Source organism: Camellia sinensis, chromosome 3 (assembly GCF_055761805.1).
Source record: "Camellia sinensis isolate YWXY chromosome 3, ASM5576180v1, whole genome shotgun sequence".
NCBI classification, from domain to species: Eukaryota; Viridiplantae; Streptophyta; class Magnoliopsida; order Ericales; family Theaceae; genus Camellia; species Camellia sinensis.
Window position 1 is genome coordinate 145,760,272 of NC_138963.1, and position 25,607 is coordinate 145,785,878.

The following is a 25,607-nucleotide window of genomic DNA, read 5'->3' on the forward strand; positions in this document are numbered from 1 at the left end:
TTCTCCTACGCTCGAGCGCATCTCAGTTTGTTCGCACGCAGTTTTTTGGTCAGTCCGCTCGAGCGGGCTGTGTTGAGCTCGAGCGGAGATCGCGGGACAGATTCTATAAATTCGCGTGTTGGGTCAGATTTTTAGGATAACTTCTCCAGATCTTCTTTTTGGTTTCTAGGGTTTATATCTGGGGATACTTTGGGAGTTTTCTTTGATGTTTTTATTGAGTATTCAACTCATGTTCTAAAGAGAGTACATCAAAGGTTGTGTTTTGTTCTACAAAAGAGAGTGTTGTTCTTCAGTTGTGTATTCTGAAGAATTCGAGCCTGAAGCTGTGGTGGAATCCAGAGTGGCTCATCAGAAAGACAATTCCGTGGTGAAAATGGGGTTGGAAGAGGCACATAGAGGTTGGTTCAATTAGGCGTTGTGGATTCGCTAGGTAATTGAGAGTATACCTGTGTAATTCCTTTAATTCTTCTTAGTGGATTGTTCTTGTGGCTGTTGCCCGTGGTTTTTTGATCACAGTTGGAGGTGTCCAATTGTGGTTTTTTCCACGTTAAATCACTGTGTCTCTTTGTCTTGATTATTTGATTGAGATTGTTATATTCTGCTTAAAATTGTTACATAATTACAAATCAACATCTAGGGGATTTCTAGATTTTTCACGTTTATTTTTTCATTACCCTTTTTTTTTATATACAAAATTGATTTGATCATATAACTATCGATATTCGATCAACGTGATTTTTTACACACATATAGTACTCAACGAGTTCTATATATTAAACGATTCAGATTATCAAAACGGGACCCGTGGTGAGCCCCCACAAGTCCAACAGTACCCTCTAGTCCAATTAAGGACCGGAAGGAAGCCAATCCCTTTTATGAATGTATATTATAAGTAGGGCTGAGCAAGGAATCCGTAAAATCCGTAATCCGATCCGGTCCAGTCCAATCCGATAGGTTTGGATTGATTTTTTGAATCCGTGGTTCGGTTCCGGATTGAAAATTTCAAAATCCGTAGACCACGGATCGGTTCCGGATTGAACCTCACGGTTCCGGATTGGAACCGATCCGGACCATCTAGAAATAACCTATATTTTTATACTATATGCCTTCCCACACCATATAATTTCTTATATGATATAAAAACTAAAATGTGACCTAAACCTAATCCAGCGGCCTCACTCATTCTCATTCATGCCTCTCACTCTCATCTCAGGTCTCTATATCGATGGTGTCTCTTTCTCTTCTCTTTCCCATCTCAGACTGAGTTCTCTCTCAGACTCTCACACTCTCATCCATCTCAGTTCAGATCGGTGTGCTACTGCTCGCCTCTCTCTCTCTCTCTCTCTCTCTCTCTCTCGGTGTTCTCATCTCTCATCTCTCTCTCACTCTCTCTCGGATCGATGACTATTTTTATTCATTTGTATGCTTGTGTGTTTTTATTAATTTGTTGCTTTGTGATATGGCTCATATCAGTGGTATTGTTGCTGCTCAGGTACATTTCTTGTTCTTGTTTTTATTTTATTTTTTTATTTTTATGAATCTGATTTGGTTTTGTTTTATTCAATTGTGTAGATCTGCGTGTGGGATTTAAAAAATAAAAAATAAAAATAACTTTGAGCTTTTATGATGGTGCTCAGTGAGAGATTATTGGATCTGGATGTATTACTGAGTTTTTCATGTTCTTGATTTGCATTATTGGATCTGTATTAAAGTTGGGGCTTTAGAGTAGGTTAAATTGTGTAGTTTGGATCTGGGTTTTGTTGGTTCTTCTTTTTGTTCTTTTGTTACTTAGATATTGTTTGCTTGAATGAATTCTTAAGACTGTCATTTGGATCTTCTAAATTTCATTTCTTTAGTTCTCTGATTCCCTGTTGCTTTTGTTATATATTTTGCAGTTAAAGGTCAAGGTTTTGAAGTATTTTCAAATTTTAGAATATATAATTCTATTATATTTTGGAAGCTTCAACAGCAGAATGAAATGTAAGTTCTAAGCCACTTCTTTTCGAAAGATCTATATGAAACAAGGTCAATTGGGTTCTTTATTTAGTTTATTATTATTATTTTTTCATATCCTTTTATAATAATGTTATACCTACTTTTATTCATTGTATAAATTCTATTTAAAATTTACTCTTTTTTTTTAATTATATATTATTGCTAATTCTAAGACTTATTTAGTGTTTAATTGATAGGATTTGATTTTATACTCTCTTTACATTTAGAGATTAATGATACGAGTATTGATTACCTTTATTGCATCCCAGTTTGTGTATTTTTGTTAGAATGTAATTCAATTTGGATAATATCTGTTTCAACCCAATAAACTTGGCTCTTTGTTCAGAAATCTGGACTAATGAATAGATGGTTAGCATTGGCCAAGTTCATATGTTCTTGACTCATTGTTTCATGTGAACTTCTTGTTGTTTTTATTAATTTGTATGCTTGTGTGTTTTTATTAATTTGTATACTTGTGTGTTTTTATTCCAGGCTTTTGTCCATTGCAGAAGAGACTTTAACAAAGTTTCTTTCAAAGGCCACTGGAACCGCTGTAGAGTGGGTCCAAATGCCTGGAATGAAGGTATGGCTGTAACTTTGGAATAATATACGATCTTTTATTTGAAATACCTGCATTATTATTTTATTTTGTATTTCAAACAAATTAATCAGTATTGGTGAAATTGAGAGGTAAAAATAATTAAATTGATCTTTTCATGTCAAGTAAAGTACAAAACACAGTGATAACATTTGAGACACCTATAGCTGTTGGAAATGTTATCACTGTGTTGGAAATGATAACATTCGATAGCTATAGCTATTGGAATGAAAATGTAATGTCTATATTTTTTTTTTGTTATTTAATTATTTAAATCCGTGGTCCTAAACCGATCCAATCCGTGTTTCAACGGATTGGTTCGGATTGGTTCCACAATTTAAACGGATTGGATTGGTTCCAATTTTTCAAAAACCGCAGATAGCGGATTGGTCCTGGTTTTCTCCCAATCCGGACCAATCCGGTCCATGCTCACCCCTAATTATAAGGATTTGATTTATTTTCGTTTTAAAAATATAATTAATGAAATATATTAGCGAGAATTACAAATTATTATTTTCAATGAATTTTTTTTTTACCTTTTTACTTTTTTATTTTTATTTTCTTTCTCTATTCTCACAAATTACTATCAATCGCCACCCAATATTACCACCAGCGACTCACCGAAAAGTTGTTATAAAATTTGTTGTCACCAAAAGCAATGCCAGCAACCTACGGTGGACAGATAGGTGAAAAAGCGGAGAGATAGATAGACACATAGATAGATAGATACACATATAGACAAATAGACAAATATGTGAAAGTAACATAGTCTTTCAAATTTTGTTAAAAAAAACATAGTCTTTCAAATTATTATTATTATTATCATGCTTAAAAAATAATAGAGATTGAAACAACTCTCCCGAAAATTTCAAATATGCACTTTTAGCCGAGTGCCCAAAATAACCTTGAATTCACAAGGTGAAAAAAATTGAAATTAAATGAGTTGCCTCCGATTGTATTTTACATCTCTATTTAGAATGGATTAATTTTAATCATTGTACAACACAAAATAGGTAACAAATTAAAAAAAATAATATTGAAAATAGTAAATTTGAGTTAAGCTTAAATTTGAATACTAATTAATCTATGAGATGTACTGAAGCAAGGAAATCAAAATTCTTAAGCAAAGTTATAATTAAAACAAAAAAAAATAACTTAAAAAAATAAAAATAAATAAAATAAAAATTGAAACCTAACACAAAATCAATGAGTTGTGTTTAACTAGTCGCATCTGAAGAAACTACCAAATTTAAAATATTTTTGAGTTTGCTTTTCCAAATTGCCAAACCTCAATAGTTTGAAATCAATAATCTTAGCTTGACTTTTTTTTTTCTTTTTTTTTAAAGATTTTTACCATTCCAGTCTGTGGTACTAGTAAGTCTTTAATTACTTGTCCTACATTGTTATTTTTATTTATTAAAATAATCCAGTCAGTCAATGAGGACATTAGTTTTTTAAATGACAAATTACATTTACCACTTGAAATTTGAGTTTAATACATATTACTTTCTAACGTTTAAAAAATTATATTAACTCATTTATCATTGTAATTATTTAGATGAAATGAAAATATTGAACTTATATACACTCTCTCTTTTCTTTCTTTGCTTTACTTCCTCTATTTTTTTTTTTCAATGTAATTTTTTCAATTTTTCTAATAAGAGTTGTTGCCTTTTATCTAAGCAGGAGTATTTGTGAAATGAGACTATTAACCACAGAGATGAAAATATAATTTTTAAAATATTAAGGGATAAAATGTAATTAGGTCAAATCTTAAGAGATGCTAAGTGTATTTCACCCATTTTAAAAGTGGAAACTCTTCAATTAAATTGTACTAGAAACTCTTTAATTACTTGTCCTACATTATGTATATATTCAATGAAATGGTTGACGAAGTCACGGAGGGTATGTGTTCTTTTGATAAAGTCATGAGTCATGAAGTGAGTACATGCATCATGTGAGTTTTGAATAAGGCACAAAAAGTGGTAGTAGAAGCACATACCTGCTCCTTTTGACAAAACGTTTTGATCTCAGAATTATTAGTGCGTTTAGTTTTAATTTTTTGAATTTAATTTTTAAAAAATTTAATTTTTAATTTTTCGTATTTTTTTTTGTTTTTAATGAATATTTTTAAAATTTTAAGTAATTTTTTTATTTTTTTAGATGCACCTTACTTATATGTATCTAAAAAGTAAAATATTTGTGAAAAAATATTTTAAAAAATTAATAAATTCATAAAAATATGAAAAATATATTGAATTTTAGTATTTTTTTTTTATATTTTTGGTATTTAGTGAATTTTTTAAAGATTTTTTTTACGAAAATTATAATTTTTAATTGTATTTATGTTAAGTGTGTCTAAAAATTTTAAAAATTTCTTAAAATATTAAAAAAAATTCAGTAAAAACAAAAAGAATAAAAAAAATAAAATTTTCTAAAAAGTATTTTCAAAAAACTAGAAACAAACCTAATGACATTTCCTCTTTATATAAAAGATAGATTTTGTAGAGTGTGGGAAATATGTGTCTATCACAAAAGCCAGCTAGAGCTGGAAAAAGACACTCGAGACCCTTTCAAAATTCTATACAACTTTTCTTGGTGGTTAGGTTGGACCCTCTCTAGTCTTTTTTTGACCTCTATCTATTTTTAGTTTGGATTAGTGTAATGAGATTTTAATTCATTGTGCATTCAATGTTTTGTCAAATTTTCATGGACTATGGCACTACAAGAATTAACACTTTTGCCGACCAAAAAATTGGTCGCTAAAAGCCCATTTTTGGTCGGCAAAAGTTATCCGCGACCAATTCTTTTGGTCGCTACTTTGGTCGCCAATTGAGGGTCGGCAAAAGTAATTCGCGACCAAAATTTTGGTTGGTCGGCAAAAGTTGGATTTGCCGACTAATTTTTTAGTCGCTAAATATATCATTACCGCGACTAATTCATTTTGTCGCTAAAACATTTTGGTCGCGAAAAGTGATATTTTCCCGACCAAATATCTTAGTCGCCAATTGACACATTTCGCGACCAAAAAGTTTGGTCGCCAATTATCATATTCAACGACCAAAAAATTGGTCGCCAATTGTGACATTCCACGACCAAAAAATTTGGTCGCCATTTGTTACTTTTCGCGACCAAAACTTTTGGACGGCAAAAGTGAGTTTCCACGACCAAGAGCTGTTTTGGTCGGCAATAGATGTATTTTTTGCGACCAAAACTCTTGGTCGGCAATTGTCATTTTTTGCGAAAAAAAATTATTTATTTGTCGTGACTAATAAATTGGTTGCCAAAGCAGGAAAACAATACACCTGTAATTCCTAATAATTCATTCAATCCATTATAAACCTATAATTTTAAAGCATCATTCAAATTAACTGAATCATTAACATTCGACACAATACAACTATTCTAAGTTCTCATTCACCAGTCACATCCATGTCGAATTGTCCCTATATGGCCTTCTATAAATTCATGTATATGATCAACTACTTCTCAATTAAATGTGTAAACAAGAAATGCTTGAACCATAATGAATCTTCTGTATAAATTATTCAAAGAATATAGATTACAGAATCTCTTTCATAGAAACAAATTGCATCATGCATAAAAGAGATGCTGTGTAAGGGAACAAAAGCAATTACTATGAGCTACAATCAGCAAGTAAACTAGCCAAAACACCAAAATTAGCAAGAAATAACTTACAGACATTTTTTCTTGTTCATACTCTCTGCCTCAATGAAGTAACAAGAAGCCCCATAAATTTCTTGCATCTGCAAATTTGTAAGTAGGTAGAGATCAGGGATTTCACCAAATATTAATACAACAAAGTCTAAGGCTCTAAGCACGTTTTTCATGTATAAAAGATATTTCATATAAGATGTGTATTTACAAGACCAGCACAGGAAAGGGGTTTCTGTTTTTGTAGTAGTGCTATTTCATTTGGTGCTAAAGAATCTGGGGCATTACCAGACTGCTGCAAATTCTCACCTGAAATACATCATCTTGTTATAGTAAACTCTCATAAAAAACATATTGACTCACCACCATTACTCAATCCTCATAGACATGAAATTGAAAGACCTATAAATACTTTAATTCCCTGAAGAAAAGCCAAAATCTACAATAAATATATGTTCTCTACAAATTTTCCTCCGTACACATTCATTTGTCCTAGAGCTCTCTTTGTTTCAATTAAATAATATCATAGCAGTTATCCTTCATGTATGCCAGATATTTAGCAATATCATGAAACGATTTTACCATCTATAATCTGAACACAGTCAATTCTGGTTCAAATCTTTAAACTACCAATCTCAAAAGGCAAAAATAGAAGCCTCAAACCCAAAAAGGTAACGCAGGACAAGGGTTGTCCAATTGAGACGTCATGTTGCCATTCCACAAGTTCAGCAATGAAGATATTTCATATGCAATTATTGAAACTAAACTTGAAAATTTATGGCATAAATTCAAATATAATTGTGACAACATGATATCCATGGTATATATTCCATAAACTTTCAGTCTAAGTTGCAAATTTGAAAGATTCTAAAACGTAAAGGGAAAGATCTAATCAAGATACTGTCTCTACGATCATAATTACAACAAGAAACAAATATAGTGCATCTATCAAAGTTGAACATGTTGACAAACCTCCATAATTCTTATTATCTGAGTCAAAAATTTTATCTGGCTAAACAAATAACATACCAGGTACACCTGCGCCAAATCAAAAACATTTATCCTTATTCTACCAGCATAGACATCCAAAACTTAGGTTATGGAAGCATACACCAAACCTGCTAGTTCTCGTGCACACTCCTTATCTAGCTCACAACAGAATTCAAAGTCGGATTGCCAGGAAATGTGGTATATGCACATTTGGGCGTCCTTCTCACTGTTGAAATTTTTCATTCCAATTTTAGGAAAATAGAAACAGAAGTTGTGAAAGAAGGGGAAAACAACAACAACAATAACACTTACTAATCCATACGTCCCCATCACCGTGGTTAGTAGTTGAGTATAATAATCAACAATCTGTGCCTTTGTGACAACACCAATTGCCGGCTTGTCCATTAGAACAAGCCAGTGCTTAGACTTCCCCACAGGAAAGAGTGCTTCCAGATAATGTATTCAAAGGAGAACCTAACTGAACCTCTGAATTACCATAATCTATTTTTGCAGAGTTAAAATCCAGGTCAGGCCTAACAGATAACACCCCAAGTAAACCTACAAGAGTTGTGTGCATAGAAAAAGAAAAACTATTAATCTAACACTAAATTTTGATAGTGAAGCCTCCTAACATTACAATAACATTCAAACAAGCAGAAAACCTAAGCATTAATTTCTCCCAATTGATCATGGTGTTTCTAACTTTATCATGAGGTAAACAGCTCACTAATGCACAAGAATACCTAATGATAGAACAATTAACAAGAAAAACATCAATTAAACACCAACCGTGTAAGAAAATCGAGCAATACAATAGGCAATACTTACACGGTTGTATTGCTCAATTTCAATATTTAACTATACTAGGCAATACCCCTCCTTGACTAATTAACATCAAACTGGGCATTTAACCGTGTAAGAAAATCGAGTAGTACAACAGGACAATCAAACAATAAACCCAAACTTACCAGTGAGCTCATAGGAAGTTTCTTCATCAATGTCACAGCAGAAACCGAAATGGGTATCCCAAGAAGCATCATATATACACATCTGAGCATCTTTTTCACTGTTGAAACCACAATTGAGACACTAATTAGACACACAACCAAGAAACTGAAAATTAAATTTATGGGTTTATACAAACATACATAGTTGGAACATACCCACCTGCCCAAAACACTTTGTAGGGTTTCTGGCCGCCGTTTTTAGCGTATGAGAGGAGTCAACTCTTGCTTGTCTACACAACACAAAGACGAGTGGGATGAGAAAGGGATGAGTGAGAGGGTTTTGAAGAGTTTAATCGGCTCCAACTTCTCCACCTAACACAGAGACGAGAGGGATGAGCAAGAGAAAGTTTTGAAGAGTTCAATCACAGCTCCGATTTCTTTACAGGGATGAGACAGAGGGATGAGCGAGAGAAAGTTTTCAAGGGTTCAATCGCAGCTCCGGTTTCTTTACAGGGATGAGAGAGAGGGACGAGAGAGAGGGATGAGCGAGTTCAAAGATCCCTCCAAAATAAGGGGGAAAACATGTGTCCCTCCAAATCCTCCAAAATTTGTAATTTTATAAATCATGGAAAGAGAGGGAGTTGTAATTTTATAAATCCTCCTAAATTTGAAATAAATTTTTTGGTGATTAAATTTTTTTTGACATAAATTTAATTTTGATTTTGACAAATATTAATATCAAATAATTTTAATTTTAAAATTTTGACATAAATTTAATTTTTTTTGACAAATATTTTAATTTTATTTTCCATTCGGCGACTACATTGTTTTAGTAGCCAAAACTCAATATACGGTGACTAAATATTTTTAGTCGCTAAAAATAAGTTTTTTGGCGACCAAAATTTTGGTCGCCAAAAGATAAAAAATAATTTTTTATTTTCCATTCGGCGACTACATTGTTCTAGTAGCCAAAACTCAACATACGGCAACTAAAATATTTTTTGTCGCTAAAAATAAGTTTTTGGACGACCAAAATTTTGGTCGCCAATTCCACAACCAACTTATTTTTGACATTACGCGACCAACTTATTTTTTGGTCGACAAAATGTGACCTTCCGCGACCAAATTTGTAGTTGGTCGCCAAAACCATACCACTTTCTGCGACCAACTCATTTTTTGGTCGCTAAAATATAACCTTCTGCAACCAATAATATTTGGTCGCCAAAAATAATGATCATTCGCGACTAATTAATATTTGGTCGCCAAATGTCATTTTTTCGCGACCAAAATTTTTTTGGTCGGCAAAAGTGGTCGCCAAATGTGTAAATTCTTGTAGTGTGGGTCCATCCATGGCATTGGCCCCCCAAAAAATTTATTTAGGGTTGCATGTTTGGTGAAACCGTTTTTTTTTTTTCTGGGGTACAATTTTTTTAAGAAATTCGGGTTATAAATTTAATTTAAAAAATTTCATCTTTAATCTTTTCGGACTATAAGAATAATAATTATTATATTGTCCCTACTTATCTGTCCATCTGTCCATTATTTCATCTATTTATTTAGCCTCTGTTTGGCAAGATGGTTTTCAGGCTTTTTTGACTATTTTAGTCACAAAAAACAAAATAGGCTATTTTAGCCATAACAAACAAAACATCACATCCAACCTATAATCATTACATTCTTCTCTCACAAAAAAAGTCAAAAAAGCCAAAAAGCCAAAAAGTCCTTCCCAAACCAAGCTTTTTAGCCCAGGCTAAAATAGCCAAAAAAGCCAAAAAGCCAAAAAGCCAACCTACTTCCCAAACCAAGCCTTAGTGTCGACTATATATCCCCCATATGTTCACTTACTTATCTAGTGTCATATATTTGTCCATGTGTTTCCTATATGTCTATATATTTATATGTTCATATCACCACTAGAACCAACCGCCGATTGCAACTACCTGCAGTAACTTTAGCAGTGACTAGTAGTTTGGCAGCAGTGCCAAAACAATAATTTATTTTTTAAAAAATATTTTAAAGTTTCAAAAAAACATTAAACTAGTAGAATATTTTAAAATACTTTTGCAAATTTAGTCTTACAATGTTTTTGTTCAAATTCATCAACTCCACATTTAAACCAACTTCAATCCAATGTATTGAGATAGAAAAGAGCTGTTTGTATTAATGTCCAGAAAATGATTTTTGGGTTAGTACGCACCATGAGGATTACGTTCAAAGCGTAATGATCTACCCCATGGCATGTCTCGTATGTGTGGCTATCAAAATAACACTTAGGCATCGTTTTGGAATAGATTATATTAGTAATTTTTTGATTTTTTACGAAAAGATGTGCAGAAAAATAAAAAAAGTGATGTGACAATTTATAGTGACTTTTTGACTTTTTAACTAAACTGAAAGTTTGCCAAACGAGGTCTTAGAACCATTGCTTTTTTTTTTTTTTTTTGTATATTCAAACTTTTTTAGAAGTCATTAAAAAAGATTTTCAATTGTGATAATATATTTAATTTCATTTCTTACTTTATTTTTTTTTAAAAAAAAAATTTCCTGGCATAAAACATTAGAATTCACATAAAAATGCACATAAAAATTACTCACTTACATTTAGAAAATGTAGAAATATAATATAAAAAAAAATTTGAAATTCTATGTAACATATTTCATATTATGACTCGGATCTTTTAATTATTTATTTTAAATAAAAAGCGACGTAGTGAGGTCAAAGGTCCCACAATGAAGTCTTCCATGCTGGTGACAGAAGGCAAATGTTACGAAATAGTCCTATACCAACAGTGGGCTTTATCACATCCCATCTTGTGAGGGATGCATGCGGAGATAATAGTGATCGTTGTGAGGATTATCCTTTTCTTTAATTATTAACTAGCGTAAAATTTGTACTATACAAGAATAAGTAACAAAATGTGAAAAATAATATCAAATATATTAAAAATTAATTACATATTATAATGTTAATTTTGATAGATATTTAAATAACATATATGAATGATTTCACTATGTTTATGGATATGCAGGACTAATTAATTTTTTTGAAATACACTCAATCGAATAAATTCAATTGAAAAGGAAAGGTAAGAGTGAAATTCTATAAATATAAGATGAAGATAAAAAAAAATTAAGTTTAAATTTGAAGATGAATATAAAAAGAGAAAATTAGATAAATTTTCGAAGAAAAATAAACTCAACTGAAAATTAAGAGTGAAAGTGAATTTCATAAATATAAGATAAAGATAAAAAAATCAAATTTAAATTCGAGCATCAAGTATAAAAATATAAAAATAGTCTTATACCAACAATAGGCTTCATCACATCCCTTGTTGTGAGGGATGCATGTGGAGATAATAGTGATCATTGTGAGGACTATCCTTTTCTTTAATTATTAATTAATATTAAAATATAAATGAGAGAGTCGCAAAAGTAATAAATATCTTTAATAAAAGTGAAGAAAATAGAACAAAACTAATTTATAAAGTATTTTTTTGGTACGTATAATTTTATTAAATTTTATTTATGGATAGTTTAAATTAAATATAAGTCTTTTAAATAATAAATTTTAAAAGTAATTATATATAAAGGTGTATTGATGTGATATTTAAGAGAAAAAATGTGTCACATAGAAGAGAGAAATTTAAAGGTAAAAACTACTTTTAATAATATATATTGGGCAAATTATATTCAGTGTGATTCGTTTTAGTTTTCTGAATTTAAACTTTTAAAAATTGAGTTTTTTATTTTTCGTATTTTTTTGTTCAAAATTTTAAGCAATTTTTTTTTTACTTTTTTAGATGCACCTCACTTAGATGTATCTAAATAGTAAAATATTTGTGAAAAAATATTTTAAAAAATGAATAAATACACAAAAATACAAAAAATGTACTGAATTTTTGTATTATTATTATTATTTTTTTATATATTTTTGGTATTTAGTGAATCTTTTAAAGATATTTTTCACAAATATTATACTTTTTAAGTATATTTATGTTAGGTGTATCTAAAAATTAAAAAGTTTCTTAAAATATTAAAAAATTCAGTGAAAATAAACAAGCAGAAAAAACAAAAAAGTAGAATTTTTTGAAAAGTGAATTCTGAAACTGAAACCAAGCACAGTGATTAGTATTCCCTATATTTTGATTATTATGTTATTTTGATCCTTGTAATTCAATTGATTCGATTTTGACCTTACATTTATAATTTTCTCTCAATTCAGTCAATTGAATACAACTGTTAGTATTTTTTAATAAAAAAATACACACATAAATGACATGTGTCATGATTTTAAAAATAAAATTATAAGTTTGATTAACTCAATGAATTAGCCTCAACTAATTCAGTAATAATTTTTAATCAAAAACATTAACGATATGGGTAATTCTTAGGTATGCCTTGCATACCATACGCAAGGCATATATGGGAGATGTTTAATTGTGCAACTCCCTTAAGATTGTACACTATATGCAACCTAATTATTAGCCCTTATATTACAAAGAATTGATTAAGATCACTGAATTGTTTAATGGTAAAAGATTAGAAGTCGGGGCAATCGTTAGTTTGGGTTATATAGTGGTTGCCCAACTTTCCAATCTTTTACCGTTAAACAATTCAATGATCTTGGTCAATTCTTTGTAATCTAAGGGCTAATAATTAGGTTGCATATGGTGTGCAACCTTAAGGGGGCTACACACTTAAACAGCTCCCTAGAATCCCATGTTTTTTAGGGTGAATTACGTTAACGGTTTCTTTAATTTGAGATTTGTGTCATTTTGATTCCTGACCTTTTAATTGTGATATATTTAACTTTAAATTTTAAACCTCGTTCTAAAGTAGTTTTAAGAGCTGTTTAATTTATTATTATATAAATATTAATAATAAAAATTATAAATTTTTTAATTAATATGTAATTTATTTTTTCTTACTTCATTGCAGTGTAATTGTCCCTTTAGTATTTACACCCATAATGTTTTTTAGATGAAATACTAATGAATAATGACACTCAACTATTGCGCCACCAATGGCGGGATAAGAACAAAACCTATGAATTTTTTTTTTTTTTTTTTCCAATGCTATGGACAGGACAAATGCTATGCAATTATATACTTTTAAGAAATTATGCTGATTTTTTTTTTGGTAAAGTTAAATAGAATAAAATTAATATTAATAGTATGAAAGTACAAAAATCATATTTCATTTATTTATTTATTTATTTTTCCAAATCTCTATCTAAATCTACGAACCAAATATAGTGTAGGGGAGTTTAGTATAATTAAATGAAATGTCTAAAATTTATTATATTTTTTTTTCAAATCTCAAAAAAGATATACGCAATTTACCCAAATAAAATGAAAAACTTTAGAAACTCCAAGGAGAATGTCGTCTAGGTGAGATGGAAAATAGGTTGAGGATCAAAGAGAGTAGCCATATTGTGAAGGATGGAATTAGGAAGTAACTTGTGAAAATTATATGATGCTTTTAATTTTCGTGGTGAGAGCGACCCAGTCTTTGCGATTTTTTATTTTATTTTTAAATATAGTTATGTTATCACTATTCAATAATTATTTATTATTATTTTTATTATATATGTGTGGTAAGGTAGTTAATTCATCATTTTCATACAAATTTTTTATTCGATAGCATTATCACATGTCACTTATGACATGAGTGACCCTCAATTTTCTCTCCACTGAAATGGGAAGACGTATGTAGTATTCTGACAAGGCTATTGTGTCGTATCACGTGGTGAACTAAAAAATTTGTTGGATTTAAATTTGGGAGAATTTCAACACCACGGACAAATAGAAAAAATTACAAAAATATATAGGGTGGAAGTGATTTTGCGATAAGGTATAACCGAAAGACTGTAAAGGTGCAAGTGTAACTAATACCTCTTCATATTTATATAAAATGAAATAAAAAATTCTGTGTCACTAAGATATGATTCCTTTTTAAATTTATCTCCAAATCGTGTGGAACTTTCCACCAAAACATGCCACTTCATTGAAAAGGACAAGCGAATGATTTGAAACAATAAATTGAACGTTGTGGTTTCAAGAGTTAGTTAATTTTTATCTTAACGATACCCTTTTTGTCTTAAAGTAGTTTTATTTCTTATTACTGCTCTTAAATCTTTATAATTGCTTAATTTAGGAATCTGGTTAAAAGTTAATTTTTGACTTTTAACCTATTTTGGGTCACATTACTTTTTTATTTTTTATATATTTAAAAAAAAAATCAAAAAACTAACTTTTAACCAATATCTCAAAACAAACCAATATAACTCACTTTTCCAAATCTACCGTGGGGCCAGCTCACATGTAATAAAAAAAAAATAGAACAATGATTTAAATAAAAAATGATATAACGATTTTAAAAAGTATTATTAAAATATATACTTTTATATTTTGTAAGTTTTTATAATAAGTGACAATTTGTAATTACGTACTTGCAACTCCACAAACATTCATAACGTTTATTACAAAAATTTTATTAACTTTTTTACCATGTACTCTTTTAAAATTTCACACTATAATTTCTCTTGTATTTTTGTTTGACACAATAAGATGAAAAATATTTTTGTACATTACATATTTTGCAATATATTTTTAAATAACTATACATATACACTAGTATATAAAGTGAAGGTTGGAGTTGATATTAATGTCTCATTTTTTGTATTTTTAGAAAATATCTCAGTAGCAGCTATATGAGCAGTATACTCAAAATTTAGTGTGTTTTTTTTTTTTTTCAAATATCTTAATTGTTCGTCTTTTCATATTTATAAAATATTTTCATTTTAGATTTTGAATTCAATCATTCACTTCATAATCTTATTTTTTAAAAGAAAAAACGATCATATAGGGGTCCCCAAATGGTCTATGGACAAAAAATCTGATATTACCCAACCTAGCCCACTTGACCCATGGTCCGTCCTAGCCTGCTTGAATACCCATCCCTGCCCAATCTATAAAAGATGATTTAAGATTTTGAACGACGATTTGTAACCCGAGCTTGCCATAAACTCGGCTTGTAAGAGCCTGTATGGGTAAGTCTAATGTTTAGTTTGATTTTTTTTTTGTTCTCATGTTTAATGTTTATATATATATATATATTTTTTCAATTTGTAGGTATTATATGTTACTGTAAAAAGATTTAAAAAAAAAAATCAAAGTACTTGAATTATGTTGGAAAGTAAACAAGAAAACTAACTAATGAAAATATTAAAAATATGTGAATGAAAAATGTGCAGAACTTAATAATATAAGTGTGATTTGGCTTGTAAGATTTGGGGTTATAGGTGAGATGTGATTTTAGTTTTTTAAATAGGCCCAAACCGTATCAATCTGTTGATTAGTCAAAACCCGAAAATTTCGTTAAAATATGAGATTTAAACACAATAATTGTAAGATGATAAACCCAGCCATCCCATTGATGACCCTACACGCATCACGTGTACCAATTACTTCTAGTATATATTTATGAACATACACACAAGTAATTCAATTAAAATATATGAAGCATTATTTCAAAAAATATACATATATACATATATATATTATTTTGTGCATTACACAAGTCACCGGCTAATATTAATATTATAACGTTTAACTAATAATTTTTAGTCTTAAAAAGTGAGAAAAATAAATTTAAATAAAAAAAAATTATATGTTGATAATATTATTAAAATAAATTACAATTTGTTATGACGTTAGTTATAGAATGTTGTGTTTACATTAGGGTATGTATGGTGTGAAATTTTTTTTAAGGTACACACTATAACTTATATTTTAAAAAAATGCTCTTCATTTTTTTCTCAAATCATAATTTCATATTTTTTAAAAATCATTGTTACCATTTTTATTTTATTTATTACATGTGAGCTAAGCCTCACAATCGATTGGAGACCACTTTTCCTTATTCGATTGGGAAATGGAGAGACAAGAAACAAAAACCACGTTGTTAAGACAAAAATAGATTGGCTTATGAAAAGACAGCATTGCTGTTGTTTCAAATCCTTTGGCTATCGTGGCTTGATCTCATCCATTCAATTCCTTTCCAATGAAAGTGGCCATTTTCGTGGAAAGTTCTACACATCTGGAGACAGAATTTCTCCATAGAAAATATGGATCCATTAGGATCATGTAATTTAATTTATGTAATATTTTTAGTAAATGACAAAGTACAATGCAACAAAGATATTTGGCCTAATAGTTATGCAAAACTTTTTATAGTATGAGATTTTAAGTTCAACTCTTATAGAGAGGAGTTTAATATCCTTTGTGGAGGTTATTTATTTCTCTCCCATTATCTCCCCCATTATGGGGGTGTGGTGATGATTTATTTGGTCGTTGGGCTTGGGCTTGGACTTGATGGGCTAGTATATTAGTTGTGTTAGGTTTTATTGACTTTCTAATTATTGTGGACTAATAGTTTATTTGATAATTTAAATATTCTCATATTTGTAATTACTTTCCTATTGTTTGATAATTAGAAAAAAAAAAGAATAATGCTTGGGACCCCCTTTTGGGGGTCACCCCCTCACCCCCTTTGCCACGTGGCAGGGGGTGATTGGTGGAGCAGGAAAAAAAAGAAAAAGAAAAAGAAAAGGTAACCAATGAGAGAGAGGGGGGGTCAAAGGGGGTGGGAGAAAAAGGGGGATGAATCATTACTCAAAAAAAAAGAAGAAGAGAAATTGCAATGCATAGCACAAATAAAAGTCAATCTATCTTGTAAAGGAAGTAAATATAGACGAAGTAGAACAAATCAAGAAGACATAAGAAAATTCTATTAGCATATACTACAAAAAAATGTCAATATATATTATTTATCCGGCTCAAATATAAATTTCATAACAAAAGTTAAATGTTCAGATATAAATTTCTAAATAAAAAGTAGTTGCTTAAATATAAACTTTTGAACATAATGTATAAATGAGCAATTTATTTTTATTTTTATTTATATATTTAAACAACACAAATAGTGTATACTAAAACTTTTTGTAATGTGCGAAGAAAATTACGTTGTTTGTGAAAAATATTTGGAATGATTTTTTGAGTTTTTACGAAAAAATATACAAAAAAATATAGAGAAATAAGAAATTTTGAATTTTTTTGTATAGTTATTTGACTTTTAATTTTTTTTTTTTTTTTTGTTATTATTGTAAGTTACCAAAACAGTCCTAAGGACAAATACAAGAGAGGGTACTAAACAAACAGAGTAGTCTTGCAAAACAAAGCAGCAAATCCATCTATACTATTATATATATGAGCATATGATTTGGTGTCTAATAGTTCATTTATACTATTATATATGTGAGCAGATGATTTAGTGTCTAATAGTGTAGTGGTTTCTCCTTCTGTCACGTGACAAATTTTTTTATCATAAAATAAAATAATATTATTCAAAGGCGTGAGCAATAATTGAACCCAAGACCTTAGGTTTTATTAAGAACACTCTTACCATTTAAACAACATACATATTATAATATTAATTTATTTATTATTTATTTTTATGTTTACTTCTCTGAATTGCCCCCGCATGCCACCTGTTAGTATATATATAACTGTTTCAAAAGCAAGCTCTCTACAACCAACAAAAGCAAAAGTGAGGAGGGACTGCTCCAAGCCAAGAAAACTACTTCAAAGGTTTTTTTTTTTCATTTTTTCCTTTTGTGAGGTAAGCATCTGTACTATTCAATTGATCCAATTCTAGTGTTTGCATCCCATTTGTGTGACATCGTCGTGGGCTTGATTTGGTTTTGGTTGTATTGCATGATCTCTCTCTAGCACTATCATTATTTGGTTTCTAAATGCTTTACGTTCCATCGTATGAGCATGATTTGTCTTTTGAAGTTGTATGCTTTGATTAGCGTTTAGGATCATGAACAAGCTCTTTTGGGTTAAGTTTTGAGAATATATATATATTTAAAATAAAAAAAAAACTAGTTTGGTAAAAGAAAAAAAAAATTAAGAACTCAATATTTTCATATAATTTTCTCTTTTTGGGATGAAAACAATTTCAAAAAATTTAAAAATATATGTTTTGTGTTTGTTTCTGTGAAAACTAGTATGTAATCACTGCTGGAAAATAGACTTTTAGTGGCGTTTAAAAAACGCCGCTATAAGTGGCAAAAACGCCGCCAATTCCTTTTGCGACGCTAAGCACCAAACGCCGAGGACGTGGCCGTCGCTATAGCTTTATGGCGTTTTAAAAACGTCGTGATATTAGTATAGGCGGCGTTTTTAAAAACGCCGCCAAATGTCCTACCAAACGCATGCTGACGTCACTGACCATATTTAGCGACATTTTAGAAAAACGCCTTCATATCTTTTTTTAAAGATAGATCCGTTAGTAAGTATAGTTTAAGAGGCATTTGTAGAAATGCCGTCATATCTCTTTTTTTTTTTTTTTTTTGAAATTGTGCTAATTTTATTTGATTGAACTAAAAAAATACCTGTAATAGCACTAATATAAAATAATAGCTCCCATTCAAATAGTTATAATGAAGCATTAATTCACTTTCTCATTCAATTAATATCCAATCACCATTATCCACAAAATTAACATATCCAAAATCCAGAAATCATGTTTTAACATTAACTACAAACTAACATATATCTAAAAATCATGCCTTAACATTAACCACAAACTAACATATATCTAAAAATCATGTCTTAGCATTAAAGTTGTAATCTTCACTGGTCTACATGCCTGCATCAGAACATAAACTACAATCAGATTTACCAAAATAAACACAAATTGAAGAATTTGTACCCAATACTTATAAACAGTACTTAAAACTTGAAGAAGCACTAACAAGAAGATTTTATCACATACCAAGAAGCACTAAATAAATACATATAAAGAAAAAGGAAAAGATTTTATCACAATTTCTTCAACGTATGATCAATTTCACACGAGAGAGTATTCATGAACTCGAATCCAGGCAAGAGGCTACAAGTAAAAATTATACAAAATAACGTAAAAGGAAAAGAAAAAGAAAAAATATTTTTTTGATTAGAATGAACATTTCACAACAAAATAAGAATTCTAATTATAAATAACTATTTTTATGGGCTGTATGCTCTCCTTGAACTTATAAAGTGTGGTAGTTCACAACTGAGATGAATCAACTGCTGAGGATACATACTATGCTTGTACAATCAAAATCATACAAACATATGTGCACTGAAGACACATATTAACAAGGCCCTAAAACATAATATGAACTAATACCTTCTTGAGAATTATGTCAAGAAGTTCTGCCCCTGATTTTGAATCAAATTCATTTTACTCATGAACCTTACCATTCATCAATTTAATCTCTACTACACAAACACATTTGGGGTAAAGTATAAGTTGACAAGATTGGGTTCATAACATTTTTGTCTATATTTTGTTCACAACTTTGTTTTCCCTCTCTTAATGGACATCTTAAATGAGTTTGATTTTTGGTTCGAGCTCAAACTCGGCTCCTTTATGTAATTGGGTTGATTCAAGCTAAGCTCAAATTGCTCAAATACTTGATGAGTAGAGTTTGATCTCGATTCTTCAAGCTCAACAATTTTCAGCAAACCAAACCCAAACACCTTAAAGCTCGGTTCGTTTGAGCTCGATTTGACTCAGCTCATTTATAGCGGGTTGATAATTTAGTAAATGAAACCATAGAAAAGAAAAGAAATTCACCTCAAGGTGATCAGCAGTATTAACGAGGAAGGAGTTGGGAAGTGCCTTGACATTAACCCATTTACCATTGTGATGCAGTTGCAGGCCTCCAATTTCATTCTGGATAAGCATGGCTAGCAGGCCATGATCGGAGTGCGGCAGCAAACCCATTGCGAGTTCTGGCTGTGGACAGGGAGGATAGAGGTTTCCGACGAAGATTTGCAGACCGGATTCTAGATCCATTGCCTTCTCAATATAGCATTCTTCCAATCCCAGGCTTTCTGATATGCCTCTGAGTAACTCCATTGCCACTTTTCGGGTTTGTTTGCTATACTCTCTTAAGAGCTCACTGCAAAAACAATATGAAATTTCATTGTAAAGATCAGTGCCGTATACAAGCTATCAGTAACAAAGGTTGTAATTGGATTAATTACAGTGCATCATATGTCAATAAGATGATAATACTTGGCCCATCTGGAAGATTCAATGGGATTCTAAGATAAAATGGATGTGCTATTTGAGAAACGTTAGTGACACTGATTAAGAAAATTAGTGGCAGTGAGTGATTCGTCCACTTCCTCTCTTTTGTCTCTTTATATTTGTCATTTTGAAAAGTACATGGATTCTCAATGATTTCATCCAAGTTTTGAAAGTCACATGTATGCAGAGAAATAACAGAGAACAGAATTTATAATCAGGGTGTTAAAATGAAACAAGCTACTCGAACTTGATTCGATTACATACACTACAAAATATAAGTTCTTTGAACTCGGCTCATGATTAGATACGCTTTTTAACAACCTACTACTCACCTAATCAACAATCCTTCTCTCACGATCACACTTTTGCAACTCATGACAAACTTAACTCTGGTACCACTTGTCGGACCGAATTACACCATTCTCTTAAAATCATAATGAGCAGCAAGATTTGTACCTGAAACCTATAGGTTTGTTGGGAAAGTGAAACTGAGGATGCACAAACACCTTGAGAAAATCCCTCCAGGAGAACACTTTGTCTGCTTTAGAATTGAAGCTGGTGCCGCACCTGATCGGATCCAACACATGTTTCCCTTCAAACTCCCTCTTCTCCTCCTCCCTCAGATCAAAAAACCCGTTACACGCATCAACCATCTCCTTCATCAAGCTCTCCGGCACACCATGGTTAACCACCTGATCAACCAAACACACAAACATGAAAAGTCAAGCCATGAATAATAAATGTGAAAAAGAAAACCATATTACATATCCAGGTAAAGGAGTAATCTGGAAGCAACAGGGGGAATTGTGTTGCAATTACAATAGTTGTTACCCCAGATGAGAAATAAAAACCTTTTTTTTTAGCTTTTAGGGTGTATTTTTAGTTCAAGATACGTCCTACTACTTGGAACCAAAGAATTAGTAGATCTATTCCGGTCAAATTGGGACTGAGCAAGGGTTTTGAACTTAAAATCTATGATCTGATCATTGAGTCAATTCCCAGATTATAATTTCCTTGCAGCAAGTGATTGAGTTCAGTAGTTTCCCATATATATTTTATCGACTCTAGAACATAGTAATATATAGAAAAGAAATTGTTTCAAGAGCCAGCAGATATACCGAGAAGAAGGGAGGGAAAAACCTACCATAAAGCCACCTGTCTCTGTTTGCCACCAAGTGTCAGATATGGGGCATCTTGAATCTCCAACTATATTGAAAAACCACCTGTTAAGATGAAAAAGAAAACGTGTCATATTTCTTGTGTTCAAAAATGTAATCCAGCAACAAAAGTAGAGCTTGTAACCTCCATGCACTAGGATTTATAGGCTCACCTACACTACTGACAATGAGAAAGAAGAAAACAAACACAAAGCAGTTATGCAGCAACATGAAAATTGTCGAGTCACTTTTCAAAATAAATTAATCAATAACATATGGAGAAGAGAATCTGTTAGTTTCCCCGGATTACAAGGCTGGCATTATAGAGAACAAGAAGGTTAAGAGAATCTTTTTATTTATTTTATTCTATTTGTGGGTTTGGTATGGGAATTGGAAAATTTGATATCAGCTCTGTGAGTCCAACCATACTAATTTCTGGGTGAGTGAAATAAGCTGCTGGAATGCTCAAATGGTTGAGCACGTGATCTTTTCCACTGACTTGGAAAATTTGATATCAGCTCTGTGAGTCCAACCATACTACTTTCTGGGTGACTTGTTCAACAACTATATGAAAAAATCAAATAATATACAAGTAAATACATAAAACAAAACAAAACAAAATGTTTAAATATTCACTTAACTTTGGCTTCCACTTAAACCAGTGAGGCATAGGAATATCTGATTTGATTATAATCCTCCTAGGACCTTTCCTACTTTTGTCATGTTAAAGAATCAAAGTAATACACTGATGAAGTAGAAGATTAAAGAGGCAAAGATCTTTCTTCAAGTGCATTAAAAAATTAAAGAACTCAATGACCAGAAAATCAAACTATGAATGGGTCAATGGAATTGGAATATTGAGCACTAGATGTTTCCAAAGTAACAGCATTTAACCCACCTGATTTAACGTTAAGGTCCCAGTTTTGTCACTGCAAATGGTAGTAGCAGAGCCCATGGTTTCACAGGCAGAAAGCCTCCTGACCTGAAGTTCAATATTTGTGAAACATTTAAACATGTACTTTTATGTGTGTATGTATGAATATCAATATCATATGAAGCGACTCAAAGAAAAGATAAATCGCACATACCAAGGCCTTGTCTGACATCATTTTCCTCATTGAGTAGGCAAGGCTGTAATACAGGTAGGGGAATGCACTTTAAGAAATTAAAGAAGCATAATCTTTGAACTAGATAGTAAAAAAGAGACTGGAATGAGCAGGAAATATGCAGCAAAACTAATGATGGCCCCAGTAAGCAATGATGCTGTCAAACTTGAAGATGCTACAAGGACTAAAGTAACTTAGAAGAAAACATGGAAAAACTAGGAATCAACGACATGTCCTCCAATAAACTTCAAAAAGAGAGTGGCAAGAAAAGATAAGCTCTACCTAACACCAATTTTGCTCAACCAACTCCAGATACTTGACAATATTTTTGATCAATTGAAATGAGTTAATAAAATTAGAATGACAACAAAATGACTGGAAGAAGGTCAAACTTACGTTAAGGTAGCGGCTAAGGGAAGCCCTTCAGGCACTGCAACAACCACAATAGTGACCTAAAATTCCTTCAAGTATTAGTAAAATACTCAAAATAACTATATATGAATATATACTAATTACAAATTATGTCTGTAAAACGGCACATACTGCAACAGTGAAAATCTTAATAACTCCATCTATGGCAGTACCAAACTTTAGTATGACCAGCCTTGAATTGAGGAGTTCCATTTGTGTTTTTGGTATGTCCAGTAAAGTATCTGCAGATACTCCAATTTATAAGTTTTACCAGTCCAAACTTTGTTTTTTAGAGAGAAATAGAGAATTGAGGAGAGAACTCAACAACTAAGATTGCAATTACCTTCTCAAAAGGACAAACAGAACAACTATAGCTACTGCAAGTCCAACGAAGCCAATAAATGATATTAGCCTAATTTGATGCTAAAGCTCAACATGATATCTAGTCAAGCTACACGCAAGTAAATCCGGACACTTGGTTGTATAAAAAAATAAAAAGGCATTACTAATAATATTTCAAATAGTTAGAATGCATACCTTCTTCATGGTTGGAGTCGGGTCTAAAACCGGGGTTAGGATGGCTTGTGATCTGGACCAGCTTCCAAGCTGTCGCTTTCCTTTCTCGGGCTTGAGGTTGGTGAATCCATTTGCACTGAATTGCAATACTTCCTGACAGCGAGCGAGCTGAACTCGACTGCACGACCGGTTCAAATGAACTGATGCTTTACGGTAATTATTCCCTCTAAGAAAATCAATCTGAGTGTGATCTACATACTTGTGCTTCAACAGTACCACTCTTTTAGCAGCTACATGACTTGTCAACCTCATCACCATGTCCTTCACAGTTGCAGACATTTTCCCCTTATTTCTTATTCAATCTTCCCTGCTTACACACACACACACACATATATATATATATACAGTACAGTTCTATTAGGAAGATTACATGACGTGTTGGTATTTGAGCAGATCAATACATCAACCAAGAAAGTAAAGTCCATTCTTGGTTCATTCCAATGACATATATTAACATATATCCCTGACAGGATCCCAATGATTATGCAGAAAGATGGAACACCAACAAATCACAAATGAATTTGAATAAAGGTATTGATTGATTTTTAAATTGAAGCTAATTAACTTGCATACCTGGTAGGTGTATGTGGTTTGTACAGAGAAAATGAGAAACACTAATCTAATCAATTGGGTGGTGGTGCCCTGTTCAGGCTCTCTCAGATCAGAGACGTGTGCCTTCTGTCAAAAACAAAAATTACAGTTGGTGCCTTTTTATTAATTTTATTTATTTATTTGTAATTTGAGTGTTTTATTCGTGAGGAGGAGGATGATATGGAAAATGGGTGGTTGAAGAAATTACAATTATGGCGCTAAATCGCTTTGAAAGTAACTATTGTTTGACTTGTGGGTAGATCATGTAAAGTCCCATGGAGTGGGAGGGAGTTGCTAATTCCACACCCATTATAGTGCACCCATCAAAAACTACTGGTTTACTTTTTAATTTTTTTGTGACAGTTCTATCTTAATGTATAATCATTATTAAGGTCAAAATTATAAAATTAAGGTCAAAATGAAGTAAGTATGGCATACAAAACAATTGACAAGTATAATGCTTTTTTGTGTTCTACTTCAGACGACAGATACTGTCCATAATATTATATAGAATGTAAGCACTATCCGAAATCAAAACAACTCATTAAACATTACAAGGAAAACTAACCACCCAGCAGTGATGCAGAAAAACCAGGAAGCAGATAAGCATACCTGAAAATTTTACACAGAATTAACCATTATGAGAATATTTCTTTCTGTAAAAGGGAATAACTCCTTAACATGTTTGAAAGATAATTTTCTCACAATAACTTCGATTATTTTCAGAGAGTAAATTCATTGCACATATAATGAATGTAACTAGAATAAAATCTGGTTTCATTCTCAACAGAAACAACACTGGAAACAGAGAAATTTGGGAGCCGAAGATCTTAGCCTCTATACAAATAAACACATGTAATATGATTAAAGAAAAGCGTGGTTACTTGAATGCAGTTGCCACTGGACCTATGCCGAAAACTGAAGCCACAATAATCTCCCTAATTAATCCCTGCGATGAAAAAAAATAACAATTACATCAAAAATTAAGCAAGAACAATCAAAATGTTGAGGTGGTTTTAATCGTTAAAAATCACCAGAATCTTGCTTGTGATGGTAGCCAAACCAATCCACGCAGCATGTTGAATCAAGCCAATGTCTACAAAATCACCCAAATATTAAAGCATTCTAGGGTTACAGACACACATTTATTTGTATATGTATATATATCGAGAGTCTAGGGTTGGGGAATAGTACCAGAGGGCATCGAATTGGTGTCATCATCTTCGACCTTGAACTCGGATTGGAATGCGTGGCTTGAAGAAGTTTCCACCGAGTCGACGGGAAGGAACAACTTCAGAGAGAGAGAGGGTGGAGCTCACCTTAGTAGACGATGGTGCAGATAATGGTGCAGACGATGGTGCAGATGGTGGAGACCGATCTGAATCTCTGACGCTCTGCGATGAAATCACTG

At 31.5% G+C, this 25,607-nt stretch overlaps 2 protein-coding genes and 1 long non-coding RNA gene across 46 annotated transcripts; 1 reads left to right on the forward strand and 2 right to left on the reverse strand.

Annotated features, from left to right (window-relative positions):
• Positions 1-879: 879 nt before the first annotated feature.
• On the forward strand, positions 880-20,204 carry LOC145821897 (uncharacterized). The gene is made up of 6 exons (XM_082918470.1): positions 880-913; positions 1,171-1,310; positions 1,474-1,492; positions 1,896-1,980; positions 2,488-2,578; positions 19,975-20,204. The coding sequence occupies exons 1-6, from the start codon at positions 880-882 to the stop codon at positions 20,011-20,013; spliced, it is 408 nt and encodes a 135-aa protein (XP_082774596.1). The 3' UTR covers positions 20,014-20,204.
• On the reverse strand, positions 6,107-9,002 carry LOC114302591 (uncharacterized). Of its 44 annotated transcripts, none has more exons than XR_014364598.1 (7): positions 8,422-9,000; positions 8,227-8,324; positions 7,571-7,759; positions 7,387-7,484; positions 7,241-7,306; positions 6,480-6,577; positions 6,107-6,360 (listed from the first exon to the last, which is right to left on the reverse strand). It is a non-coding gene; the product is annotated as an uncharacterized LOC114302591 (long non-coding RNA). The 44 variants fall into 44 exon arrangements; XR_014364596.1 differs by having other exon boundaries at positions 8,426-8,998; XR_014364595.1 differs by lacking the exon at positions 6,480-6,577 and having other exon boundaries at positions 7,571-7,816; positions 8,426-8,495; positions 8,578-8,994.
• On the reverse strand, positions 16,708-25,352 carry LOC114304814 (calcium-transporting ATPase 8, plasma membrane-type-like). The gene is made up of 12 exons (XM_082921100.1): positions 25,231-25,352; positions 25,081-25,145; positions 24,765-24,808; positions 24,179-24,283; positions 23,567-23,912; positions 23,373-23,406; positions 23,162-23,271; positions 23,015-23,070; positions 22,601-22,643; positions 22,411-22,494; positions 21,500-21,578; positions 16,708-18,921 (listed from the first exon to the last, which is right to left on the reverse strand). The coding sequence occupies exons 7-11, from the start codon at positions 23,240-23,242 to the stop codon at positions 21,534-21,536; spliced, it is 309 nt and encodes a 102-aa protein (XP_082777226.1). The 5' UTR covers positions 23,243-23,271; positions 23,373-23,406; positions 23,567-23,912; positions 24,179-24,283; positions 24,765-24,808; positions 25,081-25,145; positions 25,231-25,352; the 3' UTR covers positions 16,708-18,921; positions 21,500-21,533.
• Between the last annotated feature and the right edge of the window lie 255 nt (positions 25,353-25,607).